An 18,217-nucleotide genomic window follows, 5' to 3' on the forward strand; every position below is an offset into this window, starting at 1 on the left:
ATACCGTGCTACCTTGTGACTTGGCAAGTGTTATCCACCCACTAATTAAAGGCATGTTTACACTTGCAAACTTTTGGCATTCATTCCAAACAAATTCATCCAAATCAATTTTTTTGTACAATTAGTATAAGAAAATAACTGCAGATGCTGGTACAAATCGAAGGTATTTATTCACAAAATGCTGGAGTAACTCAGCAGGTCAGACAGCATCACGGGAGAGAAGGAATGGGTGACGTTTCGGGTCGAGACCCTTCTTCAGACTGAAGAAGGGTCTCGACCCGAAACGTCACCCATTCCTTTTTCTCCCGAGATGCTGCCTGACCCGCTGAGTTACTCCAGCATTTTGTGAATAAATACCTTCTTTTTGTACAATTACGTAGATATACACATACAAACAGGCAGCAAAATTATTAGGCAGAAAATTATAATCGGGATTCACGTCTCGGCCAATGATATTGTGCCATCATCCTGTTGAAACATATTTTAACATTAACCACCACTGCCTTTGCCAGAGTAAGCATTATAAGATAAGCATTATAGATAAGAATTATAATCATCTGAACAGTAACCGAACCCTTACTTTTATAAACCTTTCTTTTTCTGGTGCCTCACATCAGACGTCGAACTAACTGTGGCACTAATTAACTTAGAACTTGTTACATTCACTTCCTATTATGGGACCATAGCTTTGAGGCACAGCATAGATGACAACATAGAGATCAACAGCTAACAGAGCACCTCACTCTGACGCACTTCCACCATAAAAACCCTGCAACTTCCCAGTTTTCCATCTGATTTCTCGTTCAAAATTGGTTGCTATGCAGAGCTGAGACAAGCATCCTTACTTGTAGCACCAGATGTCAAATGGATTGTTGAATTTTTCAGAAGGCTGGCCTCATGAAGACAGTAAATGGTGTGTCTTTTACTTTTTCCCAGTTTAAAGATTAATAGCCCAGAGGAACAGAAGTGCTGACACTTCCCTCCAAGAACTGTTAGGAAGTTTGTTATCCCTGTACTTCCATAGTGTATTTACACAAAATGACATACTTATTGGACGGGATGGATTATAGCTTGCTTGCAATGCTAACAATTACTAGAATGGTCAGTGTGGAGTGGGAACCTGCAGGAATGACATGCATGTGATTCAGGTGTGAAATGTTCATGTTATAGGGGCAGAATTAGGTCATTCGGCCCATCAAGTCTATACAATCACGGTTGATCATCTATCTTTCCCTTGCAACCCCATTCTCCCCATAACCCCTAACACCCGTACTAATCAAGAATCTTGGGTAAGAAGGAACTACAGATGCTGGTTAAATCTGAAGACGGAGACAAAAAGCTGGAGTAATTCAGCAGGACACGCAGCATCTCCGGAGAGAAGGAATGGGTGACGTTTCGGGTCGAGACCCTTCTTCAGAAGTCTCCAGAGATGCTGCCTGTCCTGCTGAGTTACTCCAGCTTTTTGTGTCTATCTTCTAGTCAAGAATCTGTCAATCTCCATCTTAAAAATATCGATTGACTTGGCCTCAGCCTTGATGTTCCGCTAATTAACAAACCATTATTAGAAATTGATGCATTTTATCAGATATTTCAAATTTGCAATAAGGCCAAGACAAAACACACGGGAGAATGCAAAAGATTTTTTTCTGGTTTTTACTTGTGTGTTAAGCAGAAGGCTTAGGACCAGTTGCAGTGATGCATTGTTATTTCTACAGCCTCAGTTTTGTATACACAGTAGTGATAGTTGTCATCCCCTGATGTTCAATGGAACAGTGGCAAAGGCAATGTGAGGAGCACAGACTGTTGGCAGCCACATACATAGACCACATACTGCCATCATTGCCACATGGAAGGGGAGGCCAGGGAACTATGGTCCAAAGCACTAAAGCAGTTTACAGGGCTCCTGGCAGTTCTTGCAGAGATTACATTCAAAGAGACAGGGTTGGCAGTTCAGAGGGTCATTGAACAAAAGTTCCTGAAACCGCAGGAAACACTTGCATGCCAGGTCGTCACTTTTGGTGTCAATGAGATCGGGATAAGAAAACAAAATAGTTACTTTGTTTCTTAATAATGAAAGGCAAGGAACTTTCAAAGAGGATTTAGAGTTCTTTCTTCATTTATAGAACACATGGAGATGTTGTAATGGTTTTCCAGATTCGGATGGAAGCACAGGAAAGGCTGAAGTACTCGACAAAGTAATTCAAGCAAAGAAGAAAGTGACCTACTTAATTGAAATTGAACCGGTGGTATTAAAAATTCTAACCAGTTTAATTGCTCTTCAAAAAGTAATGGATTTTTTCATTTGCAGAATTGTGAAGAAAATATAGGAGAATTCAACCCCACAAACTTACAGAAAGTTTAAGTTCTGAACAAAATCATTCGTATGATGAATCAATCATTAACTCTATTGTAGTTTTGAAGAATCATACATTATATGGTCACCACATACATGATCCCAACACATCTTCCCTATTCCTTCCCTCTCTGTATTTCACAGGGTCTGCTCACTAGTGTCTTCCTGTCCATTCTTCTGTTCCCACCCCCCAAACCACGGCTCCTTCCCATAAAACTGGAGGGGATGCAACGCCTGTCCATTCTCCTCCTCCATTCCCACCATCCTGGGACCAAAACAATCATTCCAGGTGAAACAGCAATGCACTAGAAATTCTTCTAATCTAGTCCATTACATTTAGTGTTCACAATGTGATCTTCTCTACATTGGAGAAATCAAATGTAGATGGTGTGATCGCTTTGCAGAGCACCTATGCTTGGTCTGTAGGGGTAATCCCGAGCTTCCTGTTTACATGTCTTTTAATTCTCAATTCTACTCCTATCTGCCACAGCGAGACCCAACATGGACGAGAGGAACAACATCTTAGCTTCTGTCTTGGCACTTTGCAACTGTCTGGAATAAACAATGAATTGTCCAACTTAAGGCAAACTGCTCTCCCATCTCTTCCATTATCGTTTTATGACCTTTACCCAATCCGTTCCTTGACAATGCCTTGCTAATGGCCAGCACTCATGGTCTGTGCCACCTGAACTGTCTATCTCCATGCAGTCTTTGTTTGTCTTACACCACCTCAATCCTCCTACCAACATTGCTTTGAAAACTGTCAACTGTCCACTCTTCCCCCATTTCTTTGGAAGGGTAATTGACCCAAATGTGGCGCAGCTAGTAGAGGTTAATGACATTCTTTCAAAAGTACGGTGAGGCACAGGCAGCACAGTGGCTGGAGCTGATGTCTCATAATGCCAGAGACCCAGATTCGATCCTGATGTCAGGTACAGCCTGTGTGGAGTTTGCATGTTCTCCCTGTGGGTTTCCATTGGGTGCTCCAGATTCCTCCCACATCCCAAAGACGTGCAGGTTTGTAGATTAATTGGGCTCTGTAAATTGCCTCCCAGTGTGTAGTAGGTGGATGTGAAACATAGAAGTAGTGTAGTAAGTGTGTAGTAAGTGGATGGGATAACATAGAAATAGTGTGAACGAGTGATGGATGGTCGGCGTGGACTTAGTGGACCAATGGGCCTATTTCCATGTTGTAGAACTAACGCTAAAATTCCTTTTTCCACAGTTGCTGCTTGACTAGCTGAGTTCTTCCATCATTTCTGGTACAGATTCAATTGCAATTTTTATTGGTTTTCCATGTATTATATTACATCTTTAATGAGCTTCATAATGGGGCTCTGACAGAGAGTTCAATTTGTGGATTGAATAATGAATGGGTCCATTCAAAGTTACCTTGATTGTTACCAAATTTAATTTGAGGAAACCTGCCATTGGTACAACAAGTGAAAGAACCTTGTTTATCTCAAATGGTTCGTTTTGTGTAAAGTCACAAGACTATAGAGCACATATTGTATCCAAGCTGAAGAAGAGAGACAGGGGTATGTCCGGATGAACTACCTGTGAGAGATGCAAAGTCAATTGCCCAGTGAAACCAATTCAAAGCAGCCACAAATTCAAAGTAGGTGATCGTCCAAAGTGATTGTAAGCTCGGCGATCGCCTTAAACTACATTGTTTGGAAATTTATAGGAAAGATTAATACAATTAATCTTTAATGAATCAATTACTCAAATAATCTGCCTTACACAATGTACATGTTGTAAATGGGCAAAATGAAATCCAGGTGAATCAGGATTTCGAGACTAGTGTTGATCAAAATAATAAGCCCTGCTTGTCGAAGACTGATGGTGCTGTGGACTCCTCAATTATGGATCACGATACGTCTACAGAATTTCAGCAGTATACCTCAAAGGAAAATAAATGAAGTTGAATTGGGAAAATATATCAAAAATCAAGAGAGTTTAATTGCCGACAACAGAACAAAGGAATTCTGACTTGCAGCAGCATAACAGACCTGTAAATGCAATACACATAGTTTGTACATAATATCCAGAAATTCAATAAATGAATGAACACAATATTACAGCAAAAAACCCAAAGTGCTCAATACAACCAAAGACCATCAATAGAAGCTCGTAGTTGAGATTAGTGCTGTGTAGTGTTTAAGACCTGATGGTTATAGTGTAGTGGTTTAGTGCAAGGATGGCAAACTAGACATCCCACTGATTAAGTTTCAGAAAATCCATGATGGTATTCAAGGTTATAAGGTGCATATCTGCATTAAACCAGGTGTGAAACCTATTTATTACAAGCCATGATTTGTTTCTTATAAATTGAATGTCCAGGATTAACTGAATCATATCACTTGGAGAAGAATGAAATGATGGAAACAACAGATAGCAATGATTAAAGCATGTCTATTGTGCGGATAAAGCAAACAGGCTCTGCAGTAAGTTGAAGATCATAAGTTCATGTGATAGGAGTAGAATTAGGTCATTCAGCACATCAAGTCTACTCTGCCATTCAATCATGGCTGATCTATCTCTCCCTCCAAACCACATTCTCCTGCCTTCTCCCCATAACCTCAGATGCCCGTACTAATCAAGAATCTATCAATCTCTGCCTTAAATATATCCATTGACTTTGCCTCCACAGCCTTCTATGGCAAAGTATTCCACAGATTCACCACCCTCTGACTAAAGAAACTCCTCCTCATCTCCTTCCTAAAAGAACATCCTTTAATTCTGAGGCTATGACCTCTAGTCCTAGACTCTCCCACTAGTGGAAACATCCTCTTCTCATCCACTCTATCCAAGCCTTTTACTATTCAATATGTTTTAATGAAGTCCTCCCTCATTCTCCTAAATTCCAGCGAATGTAGGCCCAGTGCCGTCAAAAGCTCATCATATGTTGAAGGTCATCTTCAAACAGGAAATAAGTAATGGATAATATCCACCACCAACATCACCAGATCCTTATACTGTGCTGGCTACAGCAAAAGTTTGAACAAACTTAGGCTTGTCTCATCGTAAGCAGAACTAAATGTTGCTGATACCCAAAGCACTTAACCCTCAATATGTACAAGGGATTTTATACTTATACACCAAGCACCCATTTAATGTTACTCACACCTAAATCTCTTCCAAGCCACAATGAACGAAATTTAACAAGACATGAATCATTGCTTATGTAATGGGGAGGATGTTTTCATTGCAATGCACGCTGTAGAAAAGAAAAATCACAAATTCTAACAGAGGTACCGAAGCAATTATACAGGCATAACATGAAATTATAAAGTGGAGTGTGAAGTGGTTTACCTTGGCTTACTTGGTTTGCAACCTATAAAAGGAACAGTATAAGTAAAATCAAAGGTTCTGAAACCTGAACATGTTCTTGAACTGAGGTAATTCTTGAGAATTGTATAGTATTACACTTGTGTAATCAGATTTGGCAACTATTCTTGAAATTTATTAATTGATGGAGAATTTGGGGACATGGTGAAGAGATGTAGAGCATGCGTACAATATGTTTAATGTACAGTTGAATAATAAAGCTCATATTGTCCATTACAACATCAGAAGTCAATTAATATTAGCTTGTGAAAGGTTTGCATTGGTATCAGAGTACCAATTCACCATTGTTTCAACTAAATGGATAATTCATCAAAGCCATTACATAATCACTGATGGATGCACTATACTTATCATTCTGTAGTTGAACATGTAATTTTATGTTACTTGTAAAGGTGTGGCATTGAAGTTCACCATTCATTTCTTTAAAAGAGAAATCTATTAATTAACAGCATAGATGTACCTAGGGATTTTGCGGTCCAAGTCCATTATCGCTGAAAATGGCAACGCAAGTAGATAGAATGGTAAAGAAGGCACATGGTATGCTTGCCTTCATTTGTCAGAACATCGAATAGAAGAGTCAGGAAGTTATGATGCAGTTATATCGGACTTTGGTTAGGCGGCATTTGCAAAGGTACACCTTTAGTCCAATTACAATTAGGAGGATCATTTTTTTCATCCCTTCAATTACTTGTTGAGTACTCAAGATTATGACAATCTGGAATACTGAGACCTCAATGCAGACAGGAGTAACAATGCAACGCCTGGACTGCCTCATGACAGCTCAGACATGGAGGATGTGAAAGTACCATTGTGTACCTCAGCTAAAGCAAGCAATGATTAAGGCCAAATGCAAATTGGTGGACCAGAACCTCATATTTTGCTTGGGTAGCTTACAACCCAGTAGTATGAGCATTGATTTCTCTAACCCTTGCATCCCCTCTCTCTTTGTCCCTCCCCCATCCTAGCCATTGTACTAGTTTCACTGTCTTGCTGAATTTCATTGTCTGTATAACTCATAATCACCTAGCTCACAGCCAACAATGGACTGTTTCCGTGATCATCACAAACTTAGAAAGATCCAGTTATGCGTTATGCATATGAATGTACTCTTGGAGATTGGTCACAGCTGGAATGTGGCACAGATGAAGAACTGAGACCACAATATTTCCACCAAGGTTGATTGTCTGGCAATCAAGGGAGCTTTTGCAATACCGAGCTGTCTAGATTTCCTGTGGATGGTCACCGTCTTTTTCCCAGAGTAGGTGAAAGTAAATCTAGAAGATATAATGTTTAGGATAACAGTAGAAAGATTTAAAAGGGACCTGAAGGACAGGTTTTTCACACAGATGGTGGGTATATCGAATGAGCAGAAGTGGGTACAATTACAATGTGTAAAAGACATTTGGAGAGGTACATAGACAGGAACGGTTCAGAGGAATGGGCTAAACTTAGGCAAGTGGGACATGATCAGGTAGACACCTTGGTCAACATGGACGATTTGGGCCAAAGGGCCTATTTCCATGCTGTATAACTATATGATCAAAGATATTGACTAAGTTACATACGGAACATGCTGGCACACGAACAGTGAAGGTAATTGCTCACAGTTTGGTAAACAGATCAAGTTCAGATTCTGATCCAGAGAAGCTGATGAGTCAAAGTACTCACTGTCAAAAAAATGCGTATCGACATGCCTGAACAGCTTGCAAGTGTAATCAAGGCTGAGAAAACCTGAGGCTGAGAAAACCTGTTCTAGAAATGCATACAAAGTTTGTGTTTATTGGTAGTCATTACAAGTGGTTGTAAATTAAACTAATGGGACCTGCCTAAACTAATGGAACAACTTCTCTGTGTCTGCCCTCTTTGACAACAGTCAGAGCTTTGCTTTAGGTAGATCAATAATGTGGTGAGGTGGAATGGTTTCAAACATACCTTCATACCTTTTATGCCCAGCTTCCAATCGGTGCCCAAGACCCCTTAAGGAATCAGGTACTGTAAGGATTTTTTTTAATGAAACCTCTGTTAGAACTACTTCACACGGCACTGTAGGGTGCATCCCAGCATAATTTCCATTGAAAGAATAATTGTGATGGAGAATACATTTGCCAACGTGCTGGAACAGAAAGAAGAATGGACCAGATTGTTTCAATGCTAACCAGTGGTGCAGGGGCGAGAAAAACTGTAGCAATTTAAGATGTTGCTCTCCTCCTCCTTCTCAAAGAGGAATTTGAAAAAGGGCTTAAATGTTGGTCTTATCAACAATGCACAGATCCTCAATACATAAAAAGGGTGTCAATACTGATTGGATACCTCCACCAACAATCGCCATGATGGGCTGAATTACCTGCTCAGTTGCAACATTCGATGATGCTGGCATGAATAGAAGGGCAAGATTACTTCCTGATGCAGCCAAATTGTGGTTTAACGCAACCAGGCATTAATAAAAGCCACACTTTAATTTCAGTGAAGAGGTCTCAGGGAGAGACACGGGTAGACAGCCAAGCATGAAGCACGACAGCAAGGAAAGTCAAGTCAAGTCAAGTCAAGTCAAGTCAATTTTATTTGTATAGCACATTTAAAAACAACCCACGTTGACCAAAGTGCTGTACATCTGATTAGGTATTAATGAAGAAAAAAAAAACATACAGTAGCATGCAAACAGTTCACAGCGCCTCCTCAATGAGCCTCAAACGCTAGGGAGTAGAAATAAGTTTTGAGCCTGGACTTAAAGGAGTCGATGGAGGGGGCAGTTCTGATGGGGAGAGGGATGCTGTTCCACAGTCTAGGAGCTGCAACCGCAAAAGCGCGGTCACCCCTGAGCTTAAGCCTAGACCAAGGGATAGTGAGTAGCCCCAAGTCGGCCGACCTGAGGGACCTGGAGTTAGAGAGGCGGGTTAGAAGATTTTTGATGTGGGGGGGGAATGTCCATTTAGGGCTTTATACGTGAATAGGAGGAGCTTGAAGTTGATTCTGTACCGTACAGGGAGCCAGTGGAGAGAGGCCAGAATCGGGGTGATGTGGTCCCTTTTACGGGTACCCGTCAGGAGTCTCGCTGCGGCGTTTTGGACCAGTTGCAGGCGGGACAGGGAAGATTGGTTGATCCCAGTGTATAGGGAGTTGCAGTAGTCTAGGCGGGAGGAAATGAAAGCGTGAATGATTTTTTCTGTGTCGTCGAATTGGAGGAAAGGTTTGATTTTAGCTATGGTTCGAAGTTGGAAGAAGCTGGCTTTTACCACAGCGTTGACTTGCTTATCAAATTTTAATGCAGAGTCAAATATCATGCCGAGATTTTTGACATGCGGTTTGACTAGGCAGGATAGACTTCCAAGACTGCCTGTTATCGATTTGATGGAGTCGGGGGGGGGGCCGAATAGGATGACCTCAGACTTGCTCTCATTTAATTGGAGGAAGTTCTGTGCCATCCAACATTTTATGTCCTCAAGGCAGTGTAAGAGGCTGTTTAAATTTGACTGGTTGTTGGGTTTCAGGGGGAGGTAAAGCTGAGTGTCATCGGCATAGCAGTGGAAAGAAATGCCGTGCCTTTGAATGATTTGGCCAAGGGGGAGCATGTATAGAGAGAAGAGAATGGGGCCTAGGATGGAGCCTTGTGGAACTCTGCAGGAGAGGCTAGCTGGAGCAGAGGAATAACTGCCTATGTTGATGGCGAAACTCCTATCTTTGAGGTACGAAGCGAACCAGCTCAGGGCAGTGCCATCAATGCCAACCGCGTACCGGAGACGGTCAATAAAGATGGTGTGGTCCACTGTATCGAACGCTGCGCTGAGGTCGAGAAGGAGCAGGATTGCACAGTCGCCTGTGTCGATGGCGAGAAGCAGGTCGTTGTGTACCTTCAACAAGGCAGACTCTGTGCTGTGGTGGGCTCTGAAACCTGACTGGAAACTTTCCAGGATGGTGTTTTGGTGCAGGTAGTGCAGAAAGGAATAAAAACCGAAAATACGGAACTCTCAACAGGTCAAGGAGATTCGCGGAAAGAGAAACATTGTTTGTATTTCAGGTAAAAGAATATTCAGCTAAGTTTTCCAACACAATCTACCTATCGGAACATTGCCAAGATTTGGGCTGGCATGGTGGTGCAACAGTAGAGTTGCTGTCTTACAGCGCCAGAGACCCGGGTTCGATCCTGACTATGGAGCTGTCTGCACAGAGTTCAGACATTCACCCCGTGACCTGCGTATTTTCTCCAGGTGCTTCAGTTTCCTCCCATACTCCAAAGACGTGTAAGTTTGTAGGTTAATTGGCTTGGTATAAATGTAAATTGTCCCTAGTGTGTGTAGGATAGTGTTAATGTTTGTGGATCACTGGTCGGTGAGGACTTGGTGGGCCAAAGGGCCTGCTTCCACTTTGTATCTCTAAACTAAATTAAACTGAGATAGTCCTTGACCTTCTGTTCAGGTTTCACTGACTTCATCCCATGTTTTGGATTCTGGAAGTTTGGTCACGGCTAAGGTAAGACTAACGGCCCTGAACTATCCTGAATGATCCATTTCTGCTTTCAAAACCATTTACTATTCTCATTGGATTTAACTCAATCCAATTATTTGTTATGGGCATCGCCTCACTTATTCTTTTCACTCCCATCTCTTCGTGAGGTGCAGTTCCTTCAAGTATCTTCTCTCCAACCTACGACAATATTCCAGGATAAATTCCTCTGAACTAAGAAACGTTCGACTTTTAGATTGTTTTCATCAGAATTGTCTTTCATCCCTGAAGTGCAGTCTAAAACATCTTCCACAGGCAGCAAACCAAAACGATATGCGGGACCGCAAGGACAATAGAAATGGAGACTTTTTAAAAATAACTGATGGTGATGTGCAGGAGTTTGCTGCTCTTCGAAGAAGAAGTGAGCATCACTGTGTAAGTCTTATCGAGCGAGAGCTCAGCAATGACTCGAGGGACTAGTGAAGTAATTATCACTCAGATTAATGACAGAAAAACTCATTTTAAATTCTATTGTTATAACCTTTATGCATATAGACTCATTTACACTGCAAGCATGTACTCGTTATAGTGAATAAGTACCAATACAAATTAATTAACCGTCGTACAATAGTGGCGGGTGCCATTGTAATAAAATAATTTCAGATCTAATGCTTTGAACCTATGTGAAAGATTGCTTCTAATATTAACATTCATTTAAAACCTTTCCGTTGCCTTTTCTGTACCTCTGGTCCTCCCGTGCTATCGAGGTACGAAGTACCTTGTATCCATTAGGGTGGATGTGAAGATTCCTCCCTGATCTCTGCAATGTTGCTCAGTGACTAATGCTGCCGAACAGGTGTAAACCTCAGCAGATCACATTATCCTGTACTTGCCATTCAAACACACATGGTATGTCCAAATATAGACACAGAAAGTTGGAGTAACTCAGCGGGTCAGGCAGCATCTCTGGAGAAAAGGAATAAGTGACGTTTTGGGGGGCGAGACCCTTCTTCAGACAGAGAGTCAGGGGGAAGGGAAATGAGAGAGATATAGGCGGCTCAAAGAACCAATACGCATAGAAAGATATGCAAAAAGCAATGATGATCAAGAAAAGGTAGAGCCCACAATGGTCCATTGTTGGCTATGGTCTATGGTGATAAAACACACGTGGCTATGGTAGCGAGTCTGGGTTAAAACATGGTCGTAGAGCTGGAGAGCCGGAGGAATCACAGAGGGGGTGCAGCGAGAGAGGGTGTTGCAGAACTCCCGTCAGAGAGAGTCAAGTCAAGTCAATTTTATTTGTATAGAACATTTAAAAACAACCCACGTTGACCAAAGTGCTGTACATCTGATTAGGTACTAAGGAAAAAAATGAAACATACAGTAGCACGCAAACAGTTCACAGCGCCTCTTCAATGAGCCTCAAACGCTAGGGAGTAGAAATAGGTTTTGAGCCTGGACTTAAAGGAGTCGATGGAGGGGGCAGTTCTGATGGGGAGAGGGATGCTGTTCCACAGTCTAGGAGCTGCAACCGCAAAAGCGCGGTCACCCCTGAGCTTAAGCCTAGACCGCGGGATAGTGAGTAGCCCCAAGTCGGCTGACCTGAGGGACCTGGAGTTAGAGAGGGGGGTTAGAAGATTTTTGATGTAGGGGGGGGGGAATGTCCATTTAGGGCTTTATACGTGAATAGGTATAAAGCCCTAAATGGACATTTCAAAGTAGGCATACTTTGAGCAGATTTTGCAGTGGAGCGGACAAAATGTGTAGGAAGGAACTGTACATCCTGGTTTAAACCAAAGATAGACCCAAAGAGCTGGAGTAATTCAGTGGGTCCCCCTTTGATCTATTTACGTGTGCCTTCCAGTCGGAGACACCGGACGCTAATCAGCAAGGGAGTAATCCCAAGCATCACTTATTGTGCCAGCACGTGCTGAATTAGCCATCCCATCGCACTTTAAGGTCAGATCTGGGAAGTGCTCCACTAAATCATTCATTTACATTATGGACTTTTAAAAATGCACACAAAGTAGTGGAGTAACTCCACAGGTCAGGCAGCATCTCTGGAGAACATGGATAGGTGACGTTTCGGGTCGGGACTAGAAATGTCATTATCCATGTTCTCCAGAGATGCTGTGTGACTCGTTGAGTTACTTCAGCACTTTTATTGTAGAGGTGGGGAAGGGAGCACGCGGCTGCAGTGCGGGCGGGAGACGCCAGGGGCGCGAGAGCGCGGCCGCGCACTTGTATCCAGTGGAGAGTGTATCTATCTAGTGGAGAGTGTATCCATTGCAGAGTGTATCCGTCTCGCGGCGGCGTCCGCTCCATGGCCCTGCACTCGCTGCTCCGCGCCTTCCCGGCTCTCAAACGTGTCGCAGGCTGGAGAAACCACCGGCTTCAGCCCAAGGTACAGGCGGCGGAGGAGGTGGAGATGGAGGAGGAGGTGGAGGTGTCCGGGCCGCCCGCTAAACCTCACCAACCCCTCGCCCACGGCGGCCTCTGCAGCCCATCGCCGGTTCTGGGCGTAGAAGGAACCGCAACACCCCCCCCCCCAACTAGGCCCCGCAGTTTTCCAATCCATTTATATTTATATATAGATATATATATATCGAAACTACTCCACAGAGGTCAATTCAAGTTCAGTCAATATTCATTTGACCTTTAAATCTAAGGACAGGTTTGGTCGTGCATGTATATTAAATGAATAGTTTTTGAATGTTACACTAGTTGGGTAAAAGGTTGAAAGTACAATACTGGCAAATTAACCATTCAACAGGCGAAAAACTGCAAGTACCGACTTTGTAAGAAGAAAAAAACCCATTTGGTGTGTACCAGTGGGGAAGAGTACTTTGACATTGACTGATGCTGCTTAACAGATGTAACATAACTACAGCATTAAATTAGTTTCCAACTGCTGAGCCAACACGGGTTAGTTCAGGCACAAACTCCCAACGAAAGTGAATGTTGGTTTACAATTGATGGGACAAAAAGTGGTCAAATACTCTGGTCTTTACTTCAGCACCAGTTGTGGAATTAACACGGGCTGTAATCTTTCAGAACTCAAGTTTCTTATTTTATTGCAGCACAGAAGGCCATTCAGCCCATCTGTTTTACACTGGTTGTCAGGAGAGCAAGAACATTTCCCTTATTTACGTGTCTTTACCTCTCTCGACCTTTCTCAATTTCTCGTTCTACCTCTACCTATATCATGTTATCAACTCCTCTTTAATACATTTAATACTCACCTACCCTTGGATATATATAATAATCAATAATGTCATAATAAGTAAAAGTGAGATGCAACCTTAACAAATTCTTAAGGCATTTGACCAATTATATAATGGGAGGGTATTTCACTTGTCCTGGGGAATGGAATAAGCGTTTTGTCACTGAGAACTGAAGTGAGCAACTGCTTGCATTAAACCTTTATGAGTCAACCTCAGAGGAACAAAAATTGTCAACTTCTGAGGACACTCAAGAAGGAGAGTAATAGATTTGTAGCCACTCAGGGAATCGAGGATTGCAAAGGTATTTGCGGGAAGATAGGATTGTGCTAAAGGATCTGTTCTGACCTTACCGAATGATGGTTGGCATGGACTCGAAGGACCAAATGACCAGCTCCCTTTCCCGTGAAGTTGAAACCATTCGCCGTCAAATATCAGCTTGGGTGTCAGTTATTTTTAGTTAGGCTCAAAAATAAATGCAGTTCATTATGATTGTAATTTGGCCTCAACGACAACTCACAAATATAATCCCTCTCCCTAATCGCTCTGTGATGTGGTTGCATTAGAGCCACTGACAGCAACTGAACCACCATTGTCAGCAAGGTTAACAGTTTGTGGTTGCTGGAACTTCTTGTATAGTTCACCTTCCCATTATCAAATGCAAACAAGCTGCCTACCACAGAAATCATTTCAAAATAATTAAGCTGTAAAATGTTTTGAGTCTAAGACTCGTGCAACAAAATAATAGTTTAATAAAAATAAACCCAAATAACTTTTTTATTCAAATTAACGTGTAAGTGCTTACAATAGCTGTTGCTATTTAATAAAAGAAAGTGTTTGTAAACACATAAGAAAGTCACAGCTGGAACTCGTACACTGAGTGGCTAAAACACCCAGGCAATGCTTATGAATTGTCGTACTTTAGATTGTTCTTCATGATTTTTATTTACAAGCAGTATTGTACCAAACTTTGCGTACAAAAAGGATTCAACAATGTTTAAGTTGTTGGGGTATATCCAGTGTTACATACGGCATGGGAATTTCCAGGTTCGGTGCCCTTGGTCTACATTGTGATTTAGACTCCAGCCAGGTTAATTCTGGTTTTAGCTCCCGGGAATGGGGATAGGGGTTATTTTCACTAGAACGGGCTGGATGCATTCTCTGAATGAACAGACAGGCCATGCTAATCTTCAGGATTCATATGTAAGAAGTGATGTTAAGGGACCAGTGAATCTGTACCTTCAGCTAGGAGTCAGCACTTTTTGATGAGGATAGGAAAGGGGAAATATGATACATGACAAAGTGAAGTACATAACTTAATTTTAGTTTTGTGTCCTTGCTAAATTTAATGTGTATACTCTCTCATTTCCTTTACCACATTTTTTTGTGGCTTGGAATAAACTATCTTGTACACCTATCTCTATTAATAAGTTTTTGTGAGTTTCATTATAATTTTTACATGCAAATTAACTCAGCCATATATTAACGCATGAATCAATTTCTCATGGACATGGACATTGAATTTTACCTGCTGGCTCTTTTAATATTCCTTGACATTGTATTATTAAAAAAATTGAAAGTTTAACATAATACACCTGCTACAATTTCTATTTGCTTTCATCATTTTAATTTTTATCGCTTAGAACTTAGTACTGCTTTGAAATATATTTGTCACGGTTTCTTTTCCAGTTTTTGCATAAACATTTTGAATTCTAACCTCAACCTCTTGTTGATTTAATTTCTGCCACTTTCTCATTTTCCTCCTGTGTTATTACTTTGTCCCTTAATATTTTAGAAACATAGAAAATAGGTGCAGGAGGAGGCCATTTGGCCCTTCGAGCCAGCACCGCCATTCATTGTGATCACGGCTGATCATCCACAATCAGTAACCTGTGCCCACCTTTTCCCCATAGCCCTTGATTCCACTAGCCCCCAGAGCTCTATCTAACTCTCTCTTAAATTCATCCAGTGATTTGGCCTCCACTGCCATCTGTGGCAGCGAATTCCACAAATTCACAACTCTCTGGGTGAAAAAGTTCCTTCTCACCTCAGTTTTAAATGGCCTCCCTTTTATTCCAAGACTGTGGCCCCTGGTTCTGGACTCTCCCAACATTGGGAACATTTTTCCTGCATCTAGCTTGTCCAGTCCCTTTATAATTTTCTATGTCTCTATAAGATCCCCTTTCATCAATAGACAACAGACAATAGGTGCAGGAGGACGCCATTCGGCCCTTCGAGCCAGCACCGCCATTCAATGTGATCATGGCTGATCATTCTCAATCAGTACCCCGTTCCTGCCTTCTCCCCATACCCCCTGACTCCGCTATCCTTAAGAGCTCTATCCAGCTCTCTTTTGAATGCAATCAGAGAATTGGCCTCCACTGCCTTCTGAGGCAGAGAATTCCACAGATTCACAACTCTCTGACTGAAAAGGTTTTTCCTCATCTCAGTTCTAAATGGCCTACCCCTTATTCTCAAACTGTGGCCCCTTGTTCTGGACTCCCCCAACATTGGGAACATGTTTCCTGCCTCTAACGTGTCCAACCCCTTAATAATCTTATACGTTTCGATAAGATCTCCTCTCATCCTTCTAAATCCTTCTAAATTCCAGTGTATACAAGCCTAGTCGTTTCAATCTTTCCTCATATGACAGTCCCACCATCCCAGGGATCAATCTCGTGAACCTACGCTGCACTGCCTCAATTTCTTCTCTGCCATGTCTGTGTGCATGTACTGTTTTCCCCAAGCAGTACTCTCAACACGAGATGGAAGGAAAGTGCTCAGCTGGAATCACAACCCTCAGCAACAGTCTTCCCATGGGCCAAATACTCATTAGTTTGTAACCACCGGGCATTTAGTCCCATTGTTTTGAAGGCATGTATCAGTTAATTTAATCAATCACAATGAACAAAAGTAATCCTTGTGCAGAAATTTAACTCCCTCCATCCTGGCTGCAGCCTAGTGAATCTGCATCCACAGCCTAATGTACAAGTTTAACATTTCCTTCCTGCTTTTGGCTGTCATACCTCAATACGTAAGTCAACTTGAATTTGCTTTCATATATGCACAAGTACAGTGAGGTACAAGTACATTGAAAATTCTTGCTTCTGGCAGCATCGAAGGCACAAAGACTCAGACAAACACACACATAAATTATACATAAATTGCACAACATTTCTTAAAGAAAAATGACTGCAAAAAACAAGATATTAGTGCATAACACAATTTTAAAAAACCAAGTCTGACAGTGCAAGAGGGATCCATTGAATATGTCGTAACTTTGTCGTGGAGACTCTGCATACCTTGTGTGTAGTATGCAAAACAAAGAATCTCACTGTCACATGTCATGTGATAATAAAGTATGCTCCAGAGATGCTGAGTTTCTGCAGCTTTTTGTAATTTTTTTTTGTTTTGTGGAGACAGGGATCCAGGAATACGAGGTGCCAATCGACATTCGAGTCCAAATGAAGGATCCAGTGGCCTGATCAGCTGAGGCGGTTGAGTTGTCACTGAGTATAAGAAAATAACTGCAGATGCTGGTACAAATCGAAGGTATTTATTCACAAAGTGCTGGAGTAACTCAGCAGGTCAGGCAGCATCTCGGGAGTGAAGGAATGGGTGACGTTTCGGGTCGAGACCCTTCAAGGGTCTCGACCCGAAACGTCACCCATTCCTTCTCTCCCGAGATGCTGCCCGACCTGCTGAGTTACACCAGCACTTTGTGAATAAATACCTTTGAGTTGTCACTGATGCAGACTTCACAAGCCATAGTTTGAAATCGGGTTGAAACGACTGTATACTGGAGTTCCCACCACCATCCCCTTCCCTTTCCACAGTCTTGAGCACCATGGCAGCTGGCATCCACGCACTGAACATGGTTTGTAGATCTAATTAGTTGCACACTGGGCAACGTAACCTCCCTTTAGAGAAAGAGCGCAAAAACAGGCCCTTTGGCCCACTGAGTCCGCACCGACCAGAGGTCCCCGCACATTAACACCATCCGACATTCACTCGGGTCAATTTACAATTATACCAAGCCAATTAACCTACAAAACTGTAAGTCTTTGGTGTGGGAGGAAACGGAGAAAACCCACGCAGGTCACCGGGAGAATGTACAAACTCCACACAGACAGCACCAGTAGTCAGGATTGAACCTGGGTCTCTGGTGCTATAAGGCAGCAACTCTACCGCTGCGCCACCGTGTCACCATAGGGGAGAAGAAAATCCTATCCACATATTGCCGACCTAATGAAAGGGTGAAGTGGGGGGGAAGATTTTTAATTTTTTTTTCAAAAGGCAAACAGAGGGGCCAATTAATGTTGCAAGGTTTTGTCTGAATGCTGTGCTCTTTCCCTTCAGAGATGTTTGAATAGGGACGTTACAGACGCTCTGCGAGCTGTAGCAGGAGCTGACAACATTTCCACATCAACTGCAGTGCGGGAGCAGCATGGAAAAGATGAATCATACCACAGGTAGGAGTTTGAGCTTTCATTTTGGAAAAATATTGTGGTTTTAGAGCTCCTCTTAAATCAGTTTACTGGAATTTGTAAATTGAAAGGTTTATGGTTGCTGGGAAGTCAGATGTTGCGTGTGATTCTTGGCTAATGTTGATACAGCCCCTCTAGCATTGAAAATGCCCCAAGGAGCCTCGTAGGAGAGACATCGAGCAGCATTTGGCAGAGGGTGGGTACCCAAGCCCACATTGTGTATCACTTTGTGGTCTGCTCAGGTCCATCCCCTGGGGTTGGGTTGGTTCAGCACTTTATCTAGGTTCAGTTGAGGTGTTCAGTTTTAACCCCCCTTGTCCTCAGTTCTGTCAAATGTGCAGCACAGCAGGTCTGTTTGATTCCAC

The 18,217-nt window shown here is 42.3% G+C and overlaps 1 protein-coding gene across 1 annotated transcript in view; it reads left to right on the forward strand.

Annotated features, from left to right (window-relative positions):
• The first annotated feature begins 12,426 nt into the window (after positions 1 to 12,426).
• Positions 12,427 to 18,217, forward strand: part of ldhd (lactate dehydrogenase D) — a 38,256-nt gene continuing 32,465 nt past the window's right edge. The window contains exons 1-2 of the mRNA XM_078400487.1: positions 12,427 to 12,548; positions 17,725 to 17,837. Of these exons, the coding sequence (XP_078256613.1) occupies positions 12,468 to 12,548; positions 17,725 to 17,837 (194 nt within the window). The 5' untranslated portion in view covers positions 12,427 to 12,467. The remainder of the gene's footprint in view (positions 12,549 to 17,724; positions 17,838 to 18,217) is intronic.

Source organism: Rhinoraja longicauda, chromosome 6 (genome assembly GCF_053455715.1).
Source record: "Rhinoraja longicauda isolate Sanriku21f chromosome 6, sRhiLon1.1, whole genome shotgun sequence".
Taxonomy (NCBI): domain Eukaryota; kingdom Metazoa; phylum Chordata; class Chondrichthyes; order Rajiformes; family Arhynchobatidae; genus Rhinoraja; species Rhinoraja longicauda.